Consider the following 18,337-nt stretch of genomic DNA (forward strand, 5'->3'; position numbering starts at 1 on the left):
CTAAGTGAGAACCTCGCCGGAGTCTGTCCACACTGTACTGAACTGTTCTTCAAAAACTGGGTCAGGACCAAAGGTGCATCATGGGAAAATTCAATTGTCTCGATGATACTGTGTCATCTTAGCTGTGATACGTCTGTTAAAAACACTACATGTGATGTAGTGGCAAATAAAAAGATGGGTTAACTATGACCTCCATCATAAGGCAAACAAACAGTATTAATCCATAAAGTAGTAAATTTGCCACACTCTGGTTTCATACCTTCTTTCCCTCAGCCTCTCTGGTGGCGGACGGGGTCCTGTCTCTCCTCTCTGCACCGCTGGGTCCTAGCGCTGCCGCATCTGCTGCTCTCTCTACACCTGAGGACACTTCCTCTGGCCTCCCTCCCTCTGAAGACAACTCCTTAGCTTTATATTCACACGCAGACAATTCTTCTGTTTCTGCTCCCTCATTAGTCGACTCTCCTGGCTTCGCTCCGCCGGCGACCGGGTCCTCCGCTGGTGTGAAGTCTACCGCCCTCTTTCTCTTGGGGGCTTGGGCCTCCTCGTCTTTTCCCGCTGTCAGCGGTGCCTCGGACACGCCTCTCCCCTCTGTGAAGTGGTTGGCAGTTCTCTTAGCTTCCAAGGAGCTCCGGCTGCCTCCCCTCTCCGTCCCCTGGGAAAGCGGGGACGCTCGCTCTGTCTGGTTCCTCTTCTCTAACACGCTCATTTTCCTCTCCTCTTCTCCCTCTCCCCTCCCGTTCTCCTCATTTGCCGTTTCCCCTTCTTTCCTCATTAGCGCTTCCTTCTCAATTAGAGATGAAGAGGAGATTCTAGTGGTGGTAGAAGACCCAGATAAACTGTGCGTGTCACTACCAGAAGTACTCCTGTCTTTTGTACCATATGTAGTAGCACTAACGCTTGTATTCACGTGCGCAGGTGTCGGAGTGCTATTAGCCGTGGTAGGAGTTGCTGTATTTGCGTGCGTAAAGCTAATCTGATCCTCTGTTGCCCAGTGGCTGTGATAATCCAATCGCTCAAAGACGGGCTCACAGAGAGGAGAGTCGCTGCATTCGTAATACTCCTCCGAGGTGGTGGAGAGAGTGGAGTCTTCCCTCGGAGAAATGTACCCGTCGCTCACGTCCGACGTGGGTGTCCGAAAGTCCGGGGTGTGGCAGCGCGGGTCCGGGGTGTGCGTCCGCGAGTCCGGGGTGGGCGTATGCAGCGGAACTCTCTCGGGGGTCGGGGAACGCAACTCGGGCGCGTGCGCGGCCGAGTCGGACAAGTGTAAGCGCAGGAATTTTTCTGGCATGTGCGAGATTCGCTTGACTTTGGGGCTTTGTTGGGATTCTTGGAAGGTGCTGGGTGCGGTACCGTCAACACTATGTTTGGGTATGGGTGTACCGGAGATGGGGTTGTGTTTCTGTGTGTGTGTTGCAGAAACAGGATTGTGTGTGGCAGGTTCAGGGGATAAAGAGCCCACAGATGCTAATGAACCTCTTTTCTGTGGTTTCAATACATAATACGCTATTTGTTGATGTTCTTCTGATGTTACAATGTATGTTGACTGTGTCGCATTCTCGATGTCTTCAATTGGTGCTTTAGAGGACTGACAGTCCGTTAGGGGTCTTGCTGTGGCTTCTGTCTCAATCGGCCTGTGTGGTTGTGGCTTTGGTACGATCTTGTGGTCCGTTAATGTCACAGTCTTGGTCTCAACTTCTCTTGGCATCATTTCTTTGGAATTGCCTGTCTGTGGTGTGTTGGCAATCAAAACGTCTGACTGGGCCTGTAGTTTGGTGCTGGCTTTTTTTTCTTTTGTTCTGTTCTTGAAGTCATTCTGTAGTCCAACTGCTTCCTCGCAAATTCCCTCTACATCCTGTGAAGTCCCACTCTGTGTTTGCTGGGTGGCCAAAGATCCCTCTCTGGGTTTCCTCGAGTTCTTCTCAATATCCGTCTGTACTCCCGTTTTGGTTCCGCTCTTATTCCGCATTTCTGGTACAGATTCCGTTTCTTCTTTCGCTTGAGGGCCTGGTTGTGTTTGAGTCACAGTCGCTACGTCGGGCACACTGTGGCCCACTAGTGGCCCGGCGCCTGCCAAGTTCCCAGGCCTTGTGACGACACTGACCTCCGGCGGGTCCAAGCCACCGCTGCCTTTGATAACCAGCTGGACAGTACGAGGCTTAGGGACAGGGGGAGTGGAAGCGGAGGGAGACGGGATGGGAGGAGCCGGGACAGTTGTGACGGGACGATCTGGAGTCGTGGAGGAAGAGGTAACAGGGGGAAGGGAAGAAGCGGAGGTTGGCGTAGAGTCGACAGAGGGCGAAGGCACTAGAGGAGCAGACGGGATTGGTGGAGAGATGGTCGAGGGCACCGAAGTGACGGGGACGGGGGTATTTTCAGAGGTGGAGCTGACAGAGCAAGGGTGAATGGGAGAAGCAGAAGAAGAAGAAACAAGGTTGTGGACAGTGGGAGTCGGGATGGAGGGAGCGGCGGCTTTTTCAGGGGGGTTTTGCGGCTGCGTACGAACAGCCTGTGTACGTAAATCTGCATGTGGCACCAAGTTCTGTGTTTGCGCGTGTTGTTCTGTCTTCAGCTGACTTATCATGGGTGTCGCATCTGTGTTCACACTAGCAGGGTGAGAGGTTTGCGCGTTGTTCGAGTCATGGGTGTGTGTGCTATGTATGTCAGCGTTGTGTGTGTTTAAACTAGGTTCGGTTTGCCCGACCCTTTTCAACACAGGGAGGGGCTGTGGCTTCGGGGTGTTTGTGTTGACAGCGTTAAGGGTGGGTATGTTGTTGTTGGATGGCTGAGACGTGTGTGTGTTGAGGTGAGAACTGGTGTTGTGACTTGTGTTGTGGTTGGTGGGTGTGTTTGTGGGCAGATTGCGCTCGGTGCTGAGAGGCTCTGTTTTAGGTTCAGATTTTGAGGGATGCGTAGTGGTGTGTTTGAGTTCGGCGGTGTGCGTATTCGGTCCTGACGTATGTACTTTCTGTTCGGGTGCCTGTGCGTTAAGTTTAGCCTCAGAAGGCCCCGTACTGAGTTGTGTTGGCTGCGCTCTGGCTGCCACAGACTCTTCAGACTTGGTGTTAGCTTGTGTCGGCTTGACGTTTTTCTCCTCGTATTTTGCGGTAAGCTGTCTGGGCTTGGCAACCTCTGGCAGGGCCGCCTCAGTCACGCTGATCGGACTGCTGAACCGGATCGCCTGGCTGGTCTCAAACCTCTCAGAGCGCTGCAGATGGACCTGGGTCGGCCGGCTGGCGTCCCGGATGTTGATGAACCCGATAACGTCGCTGGGGGGGTCGGGCTCCGGCCAGGTGGGCAGGTACGGGATCAGGTACGCCTTCTCCAGATCGACTAGCCCGGGATGGAGGGGAGGCGCTTCCGCTACGGCTCCTTTATTAGCCCTCCTCCGCCTCCCCTTCCTGGATTCCGGGAGCGCTGGATTCTGGGTGTTGGAGTCTTTGGGGCTGTTGTTGCCAGAGGAGGAGGTGGGGCTGTTGTTGCCTAGGGCGAGCAGGGCGTATTTGGGGTTGTAGAGTTTCCGAGCGACATCAGCGGAGGGAGGGGCCACGGGGGCTGTCTGCGTGAGGTACTCCGGCTCGGGTTCGGCCTCCTTGGCGATCTGTCGGAGGTCAACGGCGCTGGACGTCATGTAAAGGTCACGGAACAGCCGGTCGAAGGCGTCCACCGCCTGGCCTGTAACCACAGTGATGAGGTGTCTGTCCAGCCGTGACGACATCCAGGTGAAGCTATGAAACACACACACACACACACACACACACACATCGACACAGAATGAGACTATGTTAAACTAGCCCAGGAAATAACAAAACAAACATCAGAAATAACCTAAGGCCAAGTAAACAGATTAAAATCACAAATTACTGGAGCAGCCAGCCAGGTAGATTCCGGTTGAATTAGAATGCAGCTCTTATACACAACTCAAATATCTACACATACATGCACACAACCTATGTCTTTTGTACATAGGATAAATTCACACAAACACAACCTGTTTCTCTAGTATGTAGAGTAGGCTACTTCTCATTTATAGACACAGTACTCTCTATTCATATCTGTCTATGCCATACACATAGAGACAAAGACAGGTGAAGCACACACAGATATTCTGTCTCTTTCACGCATTCTCTCTCTTTTTCTTTACTTCTCTCTCTCACACATACACATACACACACAGACACTGACCTGTACGACCCGGACACAGCCTTGTCTCCGTCCACGAACATGAATCTGTATCCCAGCCGGCCTCGCACCCTGGTGCAGGACCGAGTGTAGAAATATTCTCCTCCTGCACAGCGTACGCGAAGGTTCTACCACACACACACACACACACACACACAAACACACAGTAAAGATGTCATATCTAGTAATGCAATGAAGTAATACAATGACAGCAGTCCTTAGGAATGCAAAAAGTGCCAAATCATAACAGTATTAGATCATTAATTCAACTTGTACTTATCACAGTGGCATTCTGTATTTTAAGTCAGGGCAACAGTCCAATTAACCTGAAATTAACATTGCAACAAATAACTGCAGCATGTAGTGTCAAACACCCATTTTGGTTGGCTGAACAACATTAGGTAAGTTATTGTTATGATTTTATGAGGTGACCTCATCTTCCTATTTGAATACCAATTAGGCTGATTGCTGGTCATGATGTAAACAGTAAAACAGGCAGGGATACTCCATAGACCTGTGTATGCTTGCAACACTTTTGAGTGTATAACTGTGACAGACTTACCTGCGTGACTGTATATCTATATAACAGTATATAAAATGGGAGGCAATGCTAACATTTAACTAACACTGCTGATATTTTCTGACAGTGAACTAACATGTACAATAGTAAATAGGAAGTAGACAGTGTTCAAGTCATAAAGGAATTTTATGACATTTCAGATAAGAGATTACACATGGAAAGTAGCTGGAGCTGAACACCTCTCTCTGCTCTCTGTCCTCTTTCTCTCATTCTGTCTATGCTTTCTTTCTTTCTTTCTTTCAGATACTGGTGAGCGTGCCCACCAGAAGACTTCATAATTTTCACGGAGACAAAGAATTTCAGAACCATCCTGACGTCTCGATGCAGCAGATTATTCCTGGCCCCGGATCCTCTCACACAAGAAATACTTGTTCTTGTTTTCCCTCCTCGCTCAGTCCCACCCTTCTCTCTCTCTCTTCCCCTCAGTTCATTCCTTCTTCTAACTGATTAGATAAAAATCAGCAAGGTCCGCTTCTGTGTGCGTGTCTGTGTGTGTGTGTGGGTGTGTGTTCTGCTCTAGGCGGTGGGTGATGAGCCTTAAAGCTATAAGCAAGATTTTTATGTAAAAATACACCCATCTTATCAGCCTAAATGCCAAAGTGGGGCTGCAACAGAGAAGAGTGTCCCATTCCCACTAATTCAGACACTGCAGATTCACCCTATTTGCCAAAATCCTTCTTCTTATTATTTTGGTGTATGGTATGGTCAAAACTATCTCAAGCAAGCACTCTTTCTCACCATTGATGGCTGAAACTCTTCACCAGCCACTAAGAAGAAGTAGTTTATGTCGGAGATGCTGTTACTGTTTACTGTTACATGCTTTTCTGGGAAGCCTAGTGCAACCTTAAAGGTGCTATGTGCAGCATCTTTAAACATCAATACAACATGGTCAATTTAACTGTGATGTCCTAGCATAATTACTGTAAACAAATGAGACCATGGTCGAGACGATTGGTGTTGTCAGTGCTTGTGTTTCTCAAAATTAAGACCACATTTCCCATAAACCCTGTTGTTTCCTGTCACAAAGCAGATGTTTCTGCTTGCTCCGTTTGCGCTGGAAGAGCTGTGTTCTTTTCCTGTTTTGTGCCGTAAAGCGATCTCTTTTCGTGCCATAAAGCAATACAGCAGATTTCCCGCAAAATCGGACCCGTTACCACAAAAAGTGTAGTGCAGATGCTGGTAATGTCTCATGATTTATTGTTGTTAAAATGCTACACATAGCACCTTCAACCCCACTTTGAGCGACATTAGAGTTCCCATGCATTCCTTGTGTGTCTAAGTGTGTGTGTGTGTGTGTGTGTTTGCTTCCCTCTGTTTGGCCCCCTCTAAGGCATCACCTCCCCCCATGACAGCCTCAGGACGAGATAGATGCCTGTCTGTCACCTCCTCGCTCACGTCGACTCATCTCTCCACTCATCTGCCGCTCCTCCCATCCCGTCTCTCTCCACTCCTCTACCCGGCCCGCCTTGTCACTCTTATCCCCGGGCTGTCACTCCTTCGTCCTCGTCATCCTGCCAGGCGTTCCCTCGCCCGGCGGCCCTCTCTCTCGCCTCCTCTCATCCCTACAAACTGAGTTTTTGAGTCAGCTCCTTGTCACTGATCCTGGTTACACTGCGTGCCACTGCTACAGCTCTCCCCCCTCCTCACGGAAGGGTGTGTGTGTGTGTGTGTGTGTGTGTGGAGATGCCAGATTTTACAGATGAGCCTTCTGAACAGAACATCTCAGAGAGGAAGTGCCCACTTAATAACCACAATGGAGAGTACTCTTCCATCCCCCTTTTCCTCTACCAAACAAGTCCCCCCCAATATCTTGACATAGCTTCTATATCTGCATTACAGCTAAATGGTCAGTTCATCATAATAATAATGATAAATGCCAATACACAACAGCAATGCCAGAAGAATGAAATAGGCAAATACGATAAGAAAAAAGAAGCCTCACGCAATTGTGATGTGTAACCATTGGCTGTATTGTTTATGTTTATGTAGCACAAATTGCCACATGAGATTGTGGCATGTTATGTGTTATGTGGCTTATGCTTGTAATCCAGATCCAGATGGTACCGAGAGTCTGTCAAGCTGTTATTGCCTTTTTCTGTTTCACTTTAGTACCTCCAAGGCATAAGCTGCCAAGGACATGCTGTGTGTGTGTGTGTGTGTGTGTGTGTGTGGGAGAGAGATAGAGAGAGATAGAGAGAGATATATGGTATGTGCTTATGCCACTCCCAGTATGATTTTGATCTAAATAGCTGCAATGTCTCAAACGTGGAATTAACTGAGTGTGTGCTGCATGAAAGAGCCTGTGCTTGTCCCTGTGCATCTGTGTGTGTGTGTGTGTGTGTGTGTGTGTGTCACGGTGTCTGCCCACATGCCCGTGCATGAGTGTGCAAGCCTGTGTGTATGTGTGTTCCTATTAACAACTCTTGAAATCGGTTTAGCCTGATCTACTAAATACTGCTCTCTGTGTATTAATCACCTCATCGCTGCTTGCCAAATACTGGTCCAAACATATGGCATCCCATCCCTTGCTATCTGCCAAATACTGTTCTAAACCATTGTAAAACTAACTGCCAAATACTTCTTTGGACATAATTATCTTATAAGCAGGGCTGCTGCAATAATTGAATAATCGAGTGATCGCTATTATAGGAGCCAAACGCAATTATTTTGTATGAAAGCAATCTTTGTTTTGTTTTCACCTGAAGAATTCTCTAGCTTATTAACTGTATTGACTTTCAGTGAAAGAAAATGGAGAGGTTAGATGGTGTTTTAGCATTAGAAAGGCCATGGGCTGACATAACTGATATGTTATATATATATATATATAGCGGTAAAACATGGATATGGACAGCTACTGGTCAGGAAAGTATGAACAGACTTTTTTCAGATATTTTTCATATTTCACATGAAGCAAATCTCAGCCATACTGGTTATTTCCTTGTATTTTATACTGTATAATACTGAAAGGTATTAGAGGAAATGTGAGACGAGTGCATACAAGTGTATTCCAAGAATTCCATGCAATAAATTCACGCTGATTGAAGAAGTCTGACATATTTTTAATGCCTCACACTTCACTGCTGTTTATCATTTAACTGCTTAGTTCTTTTTGGTTAGGCTTAGAGTTAGTATGTTAATATGTCATATAATCAAGTACTGTCTGCCCCTACATTTCCCCCCCTGTATGCACTGTCATATTTTAGAAATAAAAAAAGAAAACCGCAGACCCTGATTTGGTTGTGTCGCTTCTATTCCAAAGATAAAGTTTTATGGCATGATATTTCCATTGTAAATAAGTTTATTAGATTGATCTGGACGCCAACATCAGTTATCAATGCTGTGTGGTCTATCAGCGTCTTTGCTTGGCTGAAAGGGGAGTCAAAGTTTCTATTGTGTGCGGGCAAACTTTGAAGTTTGGCTGCATCTATAACTGCCAAATACTGTTCTGAATACAACAACACCTCATAACTGCTAAATAATGCTCTGATATTAACCATATCTCACAACCGCCTGTCAAATACGGCTTATGGGAAATAATACTCCTTTCACTACTGAATTAAATTAAAGATAACAAACACACACACACATCACCTGAGATGTGTTTGCATTGGCTCTCGTCCACTGGATGGTTTGACAGCAAGATGAAGACAATAATTTATCAGTAATACAATTCACTGGAAACAAGGCGGCATTTTGCTATAAACATGTAAATCACTTTCACTTGCTGTGACATGACTAAAATCTGTTTTTGTCACTTGGGTGTTTTGAGGTACCCATCCCATTATGTGACTGTTTTCTGCAAGGTGAATCTCATGATGCAATGAGGTGATAACTTCATCTACAGTACAGTGCCAGTTGGAAGAGTTTGGAGGTTCTTATTTGATCTGTGTGTGTGTGTGTGTGTGTGTGTGTGCGAGAAAGACAGAGAGCGAGCATGTGCTTGCATTTATCCATGCGTCATTAAAAAATCTCATGACTCCAATTTCTTGTCTCTCTTTCACTTATTTCAAGTGAAAGTCAAAGTCAAAGTTATTGCAAGATATTTTGTGTGCTTCGTGTGTGTATAGATGCTTGTCACTCTCAAGATTCCTGATACACTGATGATTTTTAGATAAAAAGGTTTTCAATTGACAGCAATGATATGTGTGGATGTGCTGGAAATTCAACCGACTGCCACTAATCCGAGACTAGTGGTAGTTTAACAACCGGAATTCCTGCTTTACCAGACTTTAGAATGAACTTTCCTCAACTGATGATTCAGGTGATTTTCAACAGAGAGAGCACCCGTATCGGCTTCTCTCACCTTGAGGTGTCCGGCGTGCATGTTGGCCCTCTGACACATGGACAGAAAGTGAGGTAGCGCCGTGCGTTCCAGCAGGATGTAGACGGACACCTTCCTCTTGAAACCGGCATCCAGCAAGTCCCTGAAGATGTCCACGTCGGTGAACATGTCCATCACCACTGCTATCACCTGGACACACACACACACACACACACACACACACAACTGGATTACTATGCAGAAGAATGCAAGCCTAGGGGTTGAGGTCATTGCAAGTGTGCGTGATATACAGTGCATCGCAAACACATCACATTGTATTAACTCTTATCTGCCAAAACAAATAAGATTTCAAGCTGTTCTACAGGTTTGAGGAAAATATGATCGCAAGTTCGTGCAACAGGACACAGTGAAGACAATAATCAAGGAAGTTACGAGTGTTCTCCAAGGATGCCACTTATATATGACCCATACATCATTTAGCTTCTGTCAGCAATATCCTGAGGAAAATGCCCATGGGAGGTTTCAGTCAATTAGCACATACCACTGAGAAGGGCTGCTCGATCATAAAACGTGCTCTAAATGTGTGTGTGCCTTCAGATGAGCCAGCTGCATGAAGGGACACATACACACACGCATGCAGCCTGGCAGTAATGCACACACACACACACACACACACACACACACACACACACACACAGCCCAGTGTGAAAGGCCTGTGTGACGCTTCTTTTAGTCCCTGATAATGCAGCGTAATCAGGCTGCACTTTGCCTTTGCTCTTCACTGTATTCGGTCTGTACTCTGACCTGAGACTGACTGAGAGCCATGGCTGCAGTAGCCCGACACTATGTCAACACTACAGTTGATCTTTTGTATACACCGAATTGCAGGCGACTAGGTTTTTCACTATTTTACCGGCTCGCTATATTATTAGGCCTCCAAATCGGAAACCAACATCTCCTAGTGAACCAAAAAAGGGACTTTGAGCAAGAGCTGCGTTGGCTTCATCTAAAGTATAGATGACAGTGTGTCAGGATTGGAAAGACTACTTTGATGCAGAAGCAAGATATGCACTGGGTAGAAGTGAAGGCAAAGAGAAATGGTAAAGCTATGGGTCACATACTGAAGCAGGGGTTCTCAGTTTTCATGTCACATACTCCAAAATTGGACCACAGACCCTCCTTTGATCAGATTTAGCCCTAGAGACTCCCAAATGTTGTCCATTCAGTAGGCTATTGAATTTTATAATTATCTACACTGTACGTGGGGAGATAAGCAAAAGTATTCCATGATTAGAACAGTCATTTTATTCATTATCTAATGAATTCTCTAGTGAATTAAATTATAGTGAAATTAAACTGTTCCTGCTGGAACCAGAATGAAACAAACTGGACACTAGGAAACAGAAACCACTGACACAAAGGCAATATCAAGCTGCTACACCTAAAGGAGTATCATTTTGCCCACTGCCAACGTTCCGAAATACCTTTTGCGCCTGCGCAATTGTTTTCCTGACAATCTCTTTGATGTGCGTCTGGCCATCCAGCGGTGGCTGCGCGTACACGTTAGTGCGCGTTACCCCCCGGTAGGAAACGCTGTCCGGCCAGCCCAGGTCCATCTGAGCGACCGACGTGTCCGACAGCTCCGGCCAGTAGTGCAGAGACAGCGGGGGCTCGTCGTCCTCCGCGTCCGCCGGGTAGAGCTCCTCCGAGCCCGGGTCGTACGGCTCCACCGCCCCGGCGAAAGACTCCAGCTCCAGGTCCGAGAGGAAGCCCCGCAGGCCGCGAGCCTCCAGGAATTTGCCGAACGCCTCGCGACCATCCCGGAGGAGAGCCTCCAGCGCGAGCCGCTGGTCCTCGCAATACAAGAACTCCGGTTTGGACTCGTGCGTCCGCGGGTTCACGTGGTTATCGTCCAGGCACTGTATCTGGGACAAAGCCATGGCTCGAGCCCAAAAGACTAGCAAGAGAAAAACTAGAGATAACTTAAAAAATCCACAAACTTAGCCGGACAGTTAAGGAGCGAGTTCCTCAACTTCTCCAGACTTTGGGTAAACAAAGTTGCATAAAAGCGTCCTAATTCCTCGTCTGCGGCCGAAACAGTTGCTAGTCGTACAAGTTACTCCATGTAATCCCTTTCTTTGGTAAACCCTGTAATTCCTTTGACTGGCCATGTTTGATTAGCACTTGGCCATTATTGTTTCCGTCACCGACTGAACGACTCGCCTAAGTGAGAGTGAGTGAGTGAGTGACACCCAGCCACCGGCACCGCCCGACAGGTGTGACCCACACAACACACACACACATACAGCTCCGTCATGTGACCTGTAGGGATCCTCAACGGATCCTCTGTGTGTGTGTGGGTGTGTGTGTGTGTGTGCTTGTGTGTTAGATATGGACAGAGAGAGAGAGAGAGAGAGAGAGAGAGAGCATGTGTTCCTCTTAACCCCTCAGCCGGGACGTCCCGGTGTGGTTCAGTCTGACTGGAGTTGTTAAGTGTCAGATTAATGAACCCATCCCTCCCTTTTGAAAATCCTCATTAAATCATTAGTGTTCCAGTTTGCTGAGCAGATGATCATAATGCAACCATCCAGTGCTGTTTTACCTGTTCTGTCATGTTTCCTGCTGCTCTAGTGCCAGACAGGAATCAAATGAAACGTATAATTACATTACAGAAAGCAGAAACAAGCTTGATCAAATAGGGTGGGATTAATGATATTTGATAAAATCAGCCGGAGGCAATAGGCCCTGCTTTTTTTGTACTCTGAAAAATACACTAGACAATATTGGTATTCTGTCTTGCTGTAGGCTAATGTATTGTGAACCTAGTGACTGTACGTTGTTTTGGCTAAGAGCAACAGCTAAATGCATAAAATGTAACCTTAACAGTAACAGCAGCAACTGAATAGCAGCTTTACAAAATGCTTTGCAAAAAAGACAAACAAAAGACACACTTGAAACAAGTTTACACAAGAAAAAAGAAGAGGACAAATTAAAGACATAGCCTTAAGGAGGGAGGTGTAAATGTCCTGACAAGCCCTTGTGTGAAAAATGGAAAAATAGAGTCCGCACACTAGATAATGCTCCCATGAACATTTATTGGTATACCACCATGTGACGTTTCGGGCACAAGCCCTTCTTCAGACATGAAACAAATGTAGAGACGCACCTTACAAATACCCATCTGCAGGGGTCACCTGACAGGTCATGTGATTACAAAATGGTGAACCAAAAAGAAAAAGAAATACTTAAAATAGTGAGCCCTGTAAGTACAAAGAATATGTACAATGAACCCTGTAAGTATAATAAATATGTACAATATATTCTAAACCATCTAAATATGCCATAACAGAATCATCAGCTAAATAAACCGTCATACTTTATAGCATATCAGGTATGAACCATCATAATGTAATGCAATAACAAGAAGAAAACAGAAAAAGGAAAATCTAACCTAACTAATTTAGGTGCCTCTGCTAATCTAAAAAGGTGGTAATATTAAATGGTGATGAACCAATACCACAGCAATGGAGAGACAGAGCAGAAAATGTAGTATATAACCCACAAGCTGAGGATATATTGTCAACATCAATACCACAGCAATGGAGAGACAGAGCAAAGAAGTATATAACCCACAAGCTGAAGATATAATGTCAACATCAACATCAGAGCACTTGTAAAAAACATACACACACTCACACATACACACACCAGGTACAAGAGAGTCACTACAGAAATGGCCGCAAGTCTGACAAGCCCTTGTCCCAGGGCAAGATGACCTCCTGCTATTTTACTAAGTTATATACCTCTAATAGCCTTTTTTTAACAATCTTATGCACTTCACTGGATTAACAACATTTTACAGTCACATGCGGTCCGATTTGATCTATGCATTTGTGAGTATGGGGTAATTACATGCCATTAGATACTCTATAAAATAGCCAGAGATAAGGGAGTACATGGCAGTTACTTTACAGTATATTGTGGTATTATATTCACAGAGAGGCATTGTGTTCCCCTCAGTTCCCCTCAGTGTTTAGTGTCAGTGAACAGAGCTGAAAGGATCTCTTGTCTCTTTTGTTCGGCTGGCACTCAGGCACTAGAATTTGCTATAATAGGTGTCAACTGACCGACCGACTGACAGATCCAACAGGCTTGCAGACTGACAGAGTTATTGACAGGCTGACTGGCTGGTAGTTAGTTGAACACCACACAGGGTTTCACAAGGTGAACCCCAGGCCACAATGTGATGAGAAATGTTGAAAAAAATAACTATGCAAATGAGCAAGATGCTAAGTGCGAGAACTAATCACCTTCGGAACAAAAACCCAGCCTTCAGATTCTCCTGGTCATCACATTTTTGTTCCAAATTCCACTTTGTCTTTTAAAGGAATAGTTCACCCAAAAATGAAAATTCTGTCATCACCTCCTCCCCCTCATGCCAGTTGAAACACAGGTGAAGTTTGTCCATATAACACACAGGGAGGTTGCAGCACAACTCCATAGCAGCCTTCTCCAAAACAACTGAAGTCAGTGGGGACCAGCAGCCAGTTGCACCAGCTGAACTTAAGTTCAAACGTAGGCTAGTTTGAACGTAAAGTCTCACTAAGTCCGAGTTTACGCATTACTAAAATTTTAACGGTTGCACCAACTGAAATAGTTACAACGTAGACTTAAGTTACAACTTAAAACTTACACCTGCCTCCTACTAGGTGTAAAGTCCTCCGTAAAATAACAGTTGGCATGGCGCATCAATTTGACAGACATTTTTAACTTGCTGGAGAAGCAGGAGGGACAAATCCAGGGCGGTTTATGTCGGCAACGTGTCCTCCGTGACGGATTACATAATTTTGAACCGTATGATGATTTTGATTTATACTCGTGCTTTCGTTTTCCCCGAGCAGAGATACACACACAGCATCGGAGCCTAAATTAGGCTACATGTTATAGGCTTCCCCGGTGGTGCGTTCAGACTTGGGTGTTAGCCAGTATTATAGAGTATTATAGACACTTGGGGTGATTATTTGTATTCATCTATGCAGAATACGTACTTTATACAGCGATTTCATAACGTTTCCACGTGTCTGTCATGCACATTTCAATAATCATTTCAGTCTCCCAGATGATGTAACAAGCTACATTTCCGATGTGAATATTGCTCCACTTCACTTGCTAAGGAGAGATGCTCCAGACATTCAGGTGGTATGGAGAGCGACAACACTGCGGGGGGACAGGAGGAACCACTGAGTTATATCTGGGACATGAGTTTAGATCACTGAACTGACGAATAACAAGTCTACAACTTTCTTTAGCCATCAATAATGGTTACTGAGGGGGAAATGCCTAACTTTTGCTCCATTGAAAATAACGGTTAAACCGCTTGATGTCACTTGTTGTCTAACGTTATATTAATTCTAGCCTAGTTGTAGGCTACTATCTAGGCTAGACTGGTACAGGAGGCAAACTAACATGAATCCTTACAGCCTACTTTATACTCGTTAACGTACCTATTTGTTGATGTGTTTGTAGAGGTTTGCAAATTTCCAAGGTTTCTAATCTTTTTCTGTTGCTATCGCGTAGCCATGGTTAGATGATAGTCGTTGATTTTAGCTCTAGGTGCGGCCCAAGGAGGTTCTATCAAGGAGGTTCTATATTAACATGTTCTATATTAACGGTGCGGCAGGGGAAAACGTCACTGTCTGCGACAATGTTTTGGTTAGTGGTCCGTTTACGCTCTACTAGTTAAGATGTACCTTAAGTCTCATGGTGCAACTAAACAAAGACACAACTTTAGTGTCAAACTAACTAGTTTCAACGTAACAGTTAGTGTAGACTTTACACCCTAACTTACGATGGAGCTTACGTTCAGCTGGTGCAACTGGCTGCTGTTCTTCAGAGTTATGTGAGAGAGATACTTGTTCCCTCCATGAAAGGGTTACGCGAAGGAGGTACGAGTCCGACTATAAAAAGGAAGTAGTCTCACATTGAAATACCATGGTGGATGGGTGTGTACATTTGCTTTCAATTTTCTTATTGAACCATGACTGAACACTTTCCCTAACCTTGACCCAGTTGTTTTAGTTGCCCGTTTGCCAACGTTTAGGCGTGAGACAGGAACATCGTCTTCACATAATTTGTTTGTGTCAACACATAATCTGCGTTTCAGACTTTGTGCTCATTTCCCAATATTTCATGAGACCACATTGTGCTTTGACAGTCTGTCTCACCTTTCGATTTACCGACTGGCAGCCTGTCTGGCTGATTGATTGACTGACTAATTGACTGTCTGTCTGTCTGTCTGTCTGTCTGTCTGGCCTGCTGGTTTACTTTTGGCAGGCTGGTTGTAGTTATTTTCCGCCCGCCTTTTCCCTCCACAAGGCTAAACAGCCTGAGGCAGCCAGCCAGTCAGTCCAACTGGTTCAACTGTTTTATTCTGTTTGCCGCTAAGTGGCTAACGTCTGTGTATGTCATTGATTTTACAGCTCACACACACACACACACCTCTTCTTTTCTCCGGCTCTTGCTCTTTTACTGTCGCTCAGTTTCACAGTTGACACACCGCTTCCTCGCCCTGTCTTTTCATCTTTCATCGACACTTCTCCACACTCCTAGCTTTCTGTGTTTTCTCTCTCTCTCTCTCTTTCCCCTTGTCACTCTTTCTCATTTTGTTATCCCCTCTCATTCTGACCCCTTTCTGTATCCCTGAATTCTCTCTCTGTGTCTCCACTACCTTACTTAATCCCCCTTTTCCTCCCCTCTCTCTCTCTCTCTCCCTCTCCCTCTCTCGCTGTCTGTCTCGTTTTCTCTCTTTCATCCGTTATTTTCTCTTTCCGCATTGTGGTGGTGTGACAGCGACAGCGAGTATTCTTGTATTCCTTTTGTCTTACTGCTAGTGCGTGACACAAATATGTCATCTGGGACACATTGGTCAGTCTCACACACACACACACACACACACACACACACACACACACACGGCAAACCACACACGCATCAAAGTGACTCAGCGGTTTTAAAAAAAAGACCAGAGGAGGAAAACAGCAGCACTATTTCTGGGACACCTTTAACTCCTCGCCATGTCTTTCTTCTCCGAGCTCGCCTCCACTGGATGCCGGTAGTTTATTGACTGAGTGTCATCGGCAAGCCAGAGGTGACTGTGTCAGGAGGAGTGAAAAAAGTGGTTTGTGTTTAAAAAAAAAAAAAAAAAAAAAGACATTAGAGGGAGAAAAAAGCAGAAAAGGAGTGACGCGGCCCAGGGGGGATTGTGGGACGTGACCCTGTTTCCTGCTCCAGTTTAAACGTTACATCCTGGTGAGAGGTCGGCGAAGCGGCGCGGGATTCCACGCATAGCATGAGTCAGCTGTGGGGAGGCGTACATCCACGATGACACGTATGTGTCAGCATGGACGTCACACACACACACACACACACACACACGCTGTTGACAGCAATCACACTCATAGTGAAGAGTTTCATTCCAAAAATAAATCTCCAATATTTGAGTTAACACCTTAGAGAAAATGATCGCTGTAATGAAGGGAAAACTCACTATACTGAATGTTATTGAAGCTATTATCTGTCTTAAGACGTTTGCTTACAAATCACTATAATAACTCATAACTTATAATATACATATATTTGATAGTATAACATCAATCACATATTTTTGAGCAATGAACTGCATGAAACATTGTTTTCTCCCTAATAGACATACAGCATTTTGCAATTAAACACTTTATATATGTTCAAAACTGTATGAAATACCAAACAAATAGATCACCAAGTACAAAAGGTCAAAGAGGGAAATGTATAACTTTATTTAAATGATTTGTCATTACATGTTAAGGAAGACAGATCCAAGTTAATCACATAAAATGTGGTTCTCTCAAACTGGTTTGTTGCAAGAGAAATATTATGGTTTCACCATTTGATCTTTTTTTGATCACCATATAATCTTTGTAGTTTAGGATTTCACATTGATAAGAATAAATACAAACAAACAAACAAACAAATAATCCATAAGTTTGAAATGAATGAGTAACTGATTTGAGCATATTACATTTGAAGCTGAGTATTTGAAAAACAGGTATCCGGGCAGTGTTCACCTTCTTCCTTCACTGGTCCTTAGAGCGGAGGGCTATACACACACACACACACACACACACACACTTCAACATTCTCCCCAGTGAACGTAGTCAGAATAAAGAACTACTACACTTACACACAACCATACAATCTCTCATAAACACATAATGCACACATGCAGGCTTACACACAAACGTGTTCAAGCCCACATTTCACACACACACACACACACACACACACACACACACACACACACACACACACACACACAGCCCAGCTAGAGGAATCTGCTGTGTCAGTATCCTCAGAGTGTCTGGCCCATATATCCCCAACACAATGACTCTCTGTTCGGCTGCGCTCCGCTCTGTTCCCAGATCCACCGGATCTCCTCTTGGGAACGTCGACAAAACACTGGAGCAAAATCCTGACTGATCTGCAGTGGAGAAAACCCTGCCCTTCCTCCATAAGCTCCCACGGGCCACACTCTTATTCATTAGGTTAGTGTGTGTGCGCCGGTTGGTGTGTGTGTGTTGCCTTTATTTAGTCTGCACCAGCGCTGATAAGCAGTAATAAATGATTATGCCCAAATGTGTGTGTGAGAGTGTGTGTATGTGTCTGTTGTCTGTCTGTGTGCATGTGTGTGTGTGTGTGTGTGTGTGTGTTCTCCACAGTGTGTAGGTCCAGGTCTGGGTTTTTCTTCCAAGCCAACAACCACAGGTTTAAAGAAAAGTAGAGGTGCGGTATCAAATGGAAGCAGCTGATTGGGCGGGGCTTGTGATTGACAGGGGGGGGGCATCACAGGGGAAGTGGGAGGAGTCAGTAACATAAAGAGCAGGTCGGTGGCTGCCCATTGGTCGACGAGCCTCGCCATCCGCTGTTAAATCGGCGGACCAACAAATAGCAGGAGAGGGGGGGTGCGACGTCAGGGGCGGGGTCAAGTCTTTGACAGACAGCTCGTTGGTTTAACTGGGGGGGGGGGCGGCTATATGTTTGATTGACAGGCCGGGTCATTGGCAGTGGTAGATGGGCTGGACGTACTCCGGGGGGAAGTAGCCCACTCGGCCGTGGCAGCGGCCCTTCCAGCGCTGCGAGTCGGAGCAGTCGAGGAGGTCGATGACGTCGCCGCGGAGGAAGCGGAGCTGCGACGGGTGGTGGGGGGTGAAGTCGAAGAGGGCGTGGGCGTGGTGAGGGCGCTGTGGGGGGGGGGGGGGGGG

At 45.7% G+C, this 18,337-nt stretch overlaps 2 protein-coding genes across 3 annotated transcripts in view; both read right to left on the minus strand.

Annotated features, from left to right (window-relative positions):
• Window positions 1-259: 259 nt before the first annotated feature.
• Window positions 260-11,166, minus strand: fam83ga (family with sequence similarity 83 member Ga; the record flags this gene model as incomplete). Its single annotated transcript, XM_071535932.1, has 4 exons — window positions 10,526-11,166; window positions 9,063-9,230; window positions 4,183-4,307; window positions 260-3,725 (listed from the first exon to the last, which is right to left on the minus strand). Coding segments are annotated over exons 1-4 (4,215 nt in total), but the record flags the coding sequence as incomplete, so codon positions are not given.
• Window positions 11,167-16,844: 5,678 nt separating this feature from the next.
• The window catches only part of grapa (GRB2 related adaptor protein a), a 35,707-nt gene continuing 34,214 nt past the window's right edge, over window positions 16,845-18,337 (minus strand). For both annotated transcript variants that reach the window (XM_071535934.1, XM_071535935.1), the window contains one exon: window positions 16,845-18,316. In XM_071535934.1, coding sequence (XP_071392035.1) covers window positions 18,131-18,316 — 186 coding nt within the window. In that variant the 3' untranslated portion in view covers window positions 16,845-18,130. The remainder of the gene's footprint in view (window positions 18,317-18,337) is intronic.

Source organism: Centroberyx affinis, unplaced genomic scaffold (genome assembly GCF_046629955.1).
Source record: "Centroberyx affinis isolate AG114_WGS23_722 - 3 ecotype Tasmania unplaced genomic scaffold, CSIRO-AGI_Caff_v1 ptg002792l_1, whole genome shotgun sequence".
Lineage (NCBI taxonomy): Eukaryota > Metazoa > Chordata > Actinopteri > Beryciformes > Berycidae > Centroberyx > Centroberyx affinis.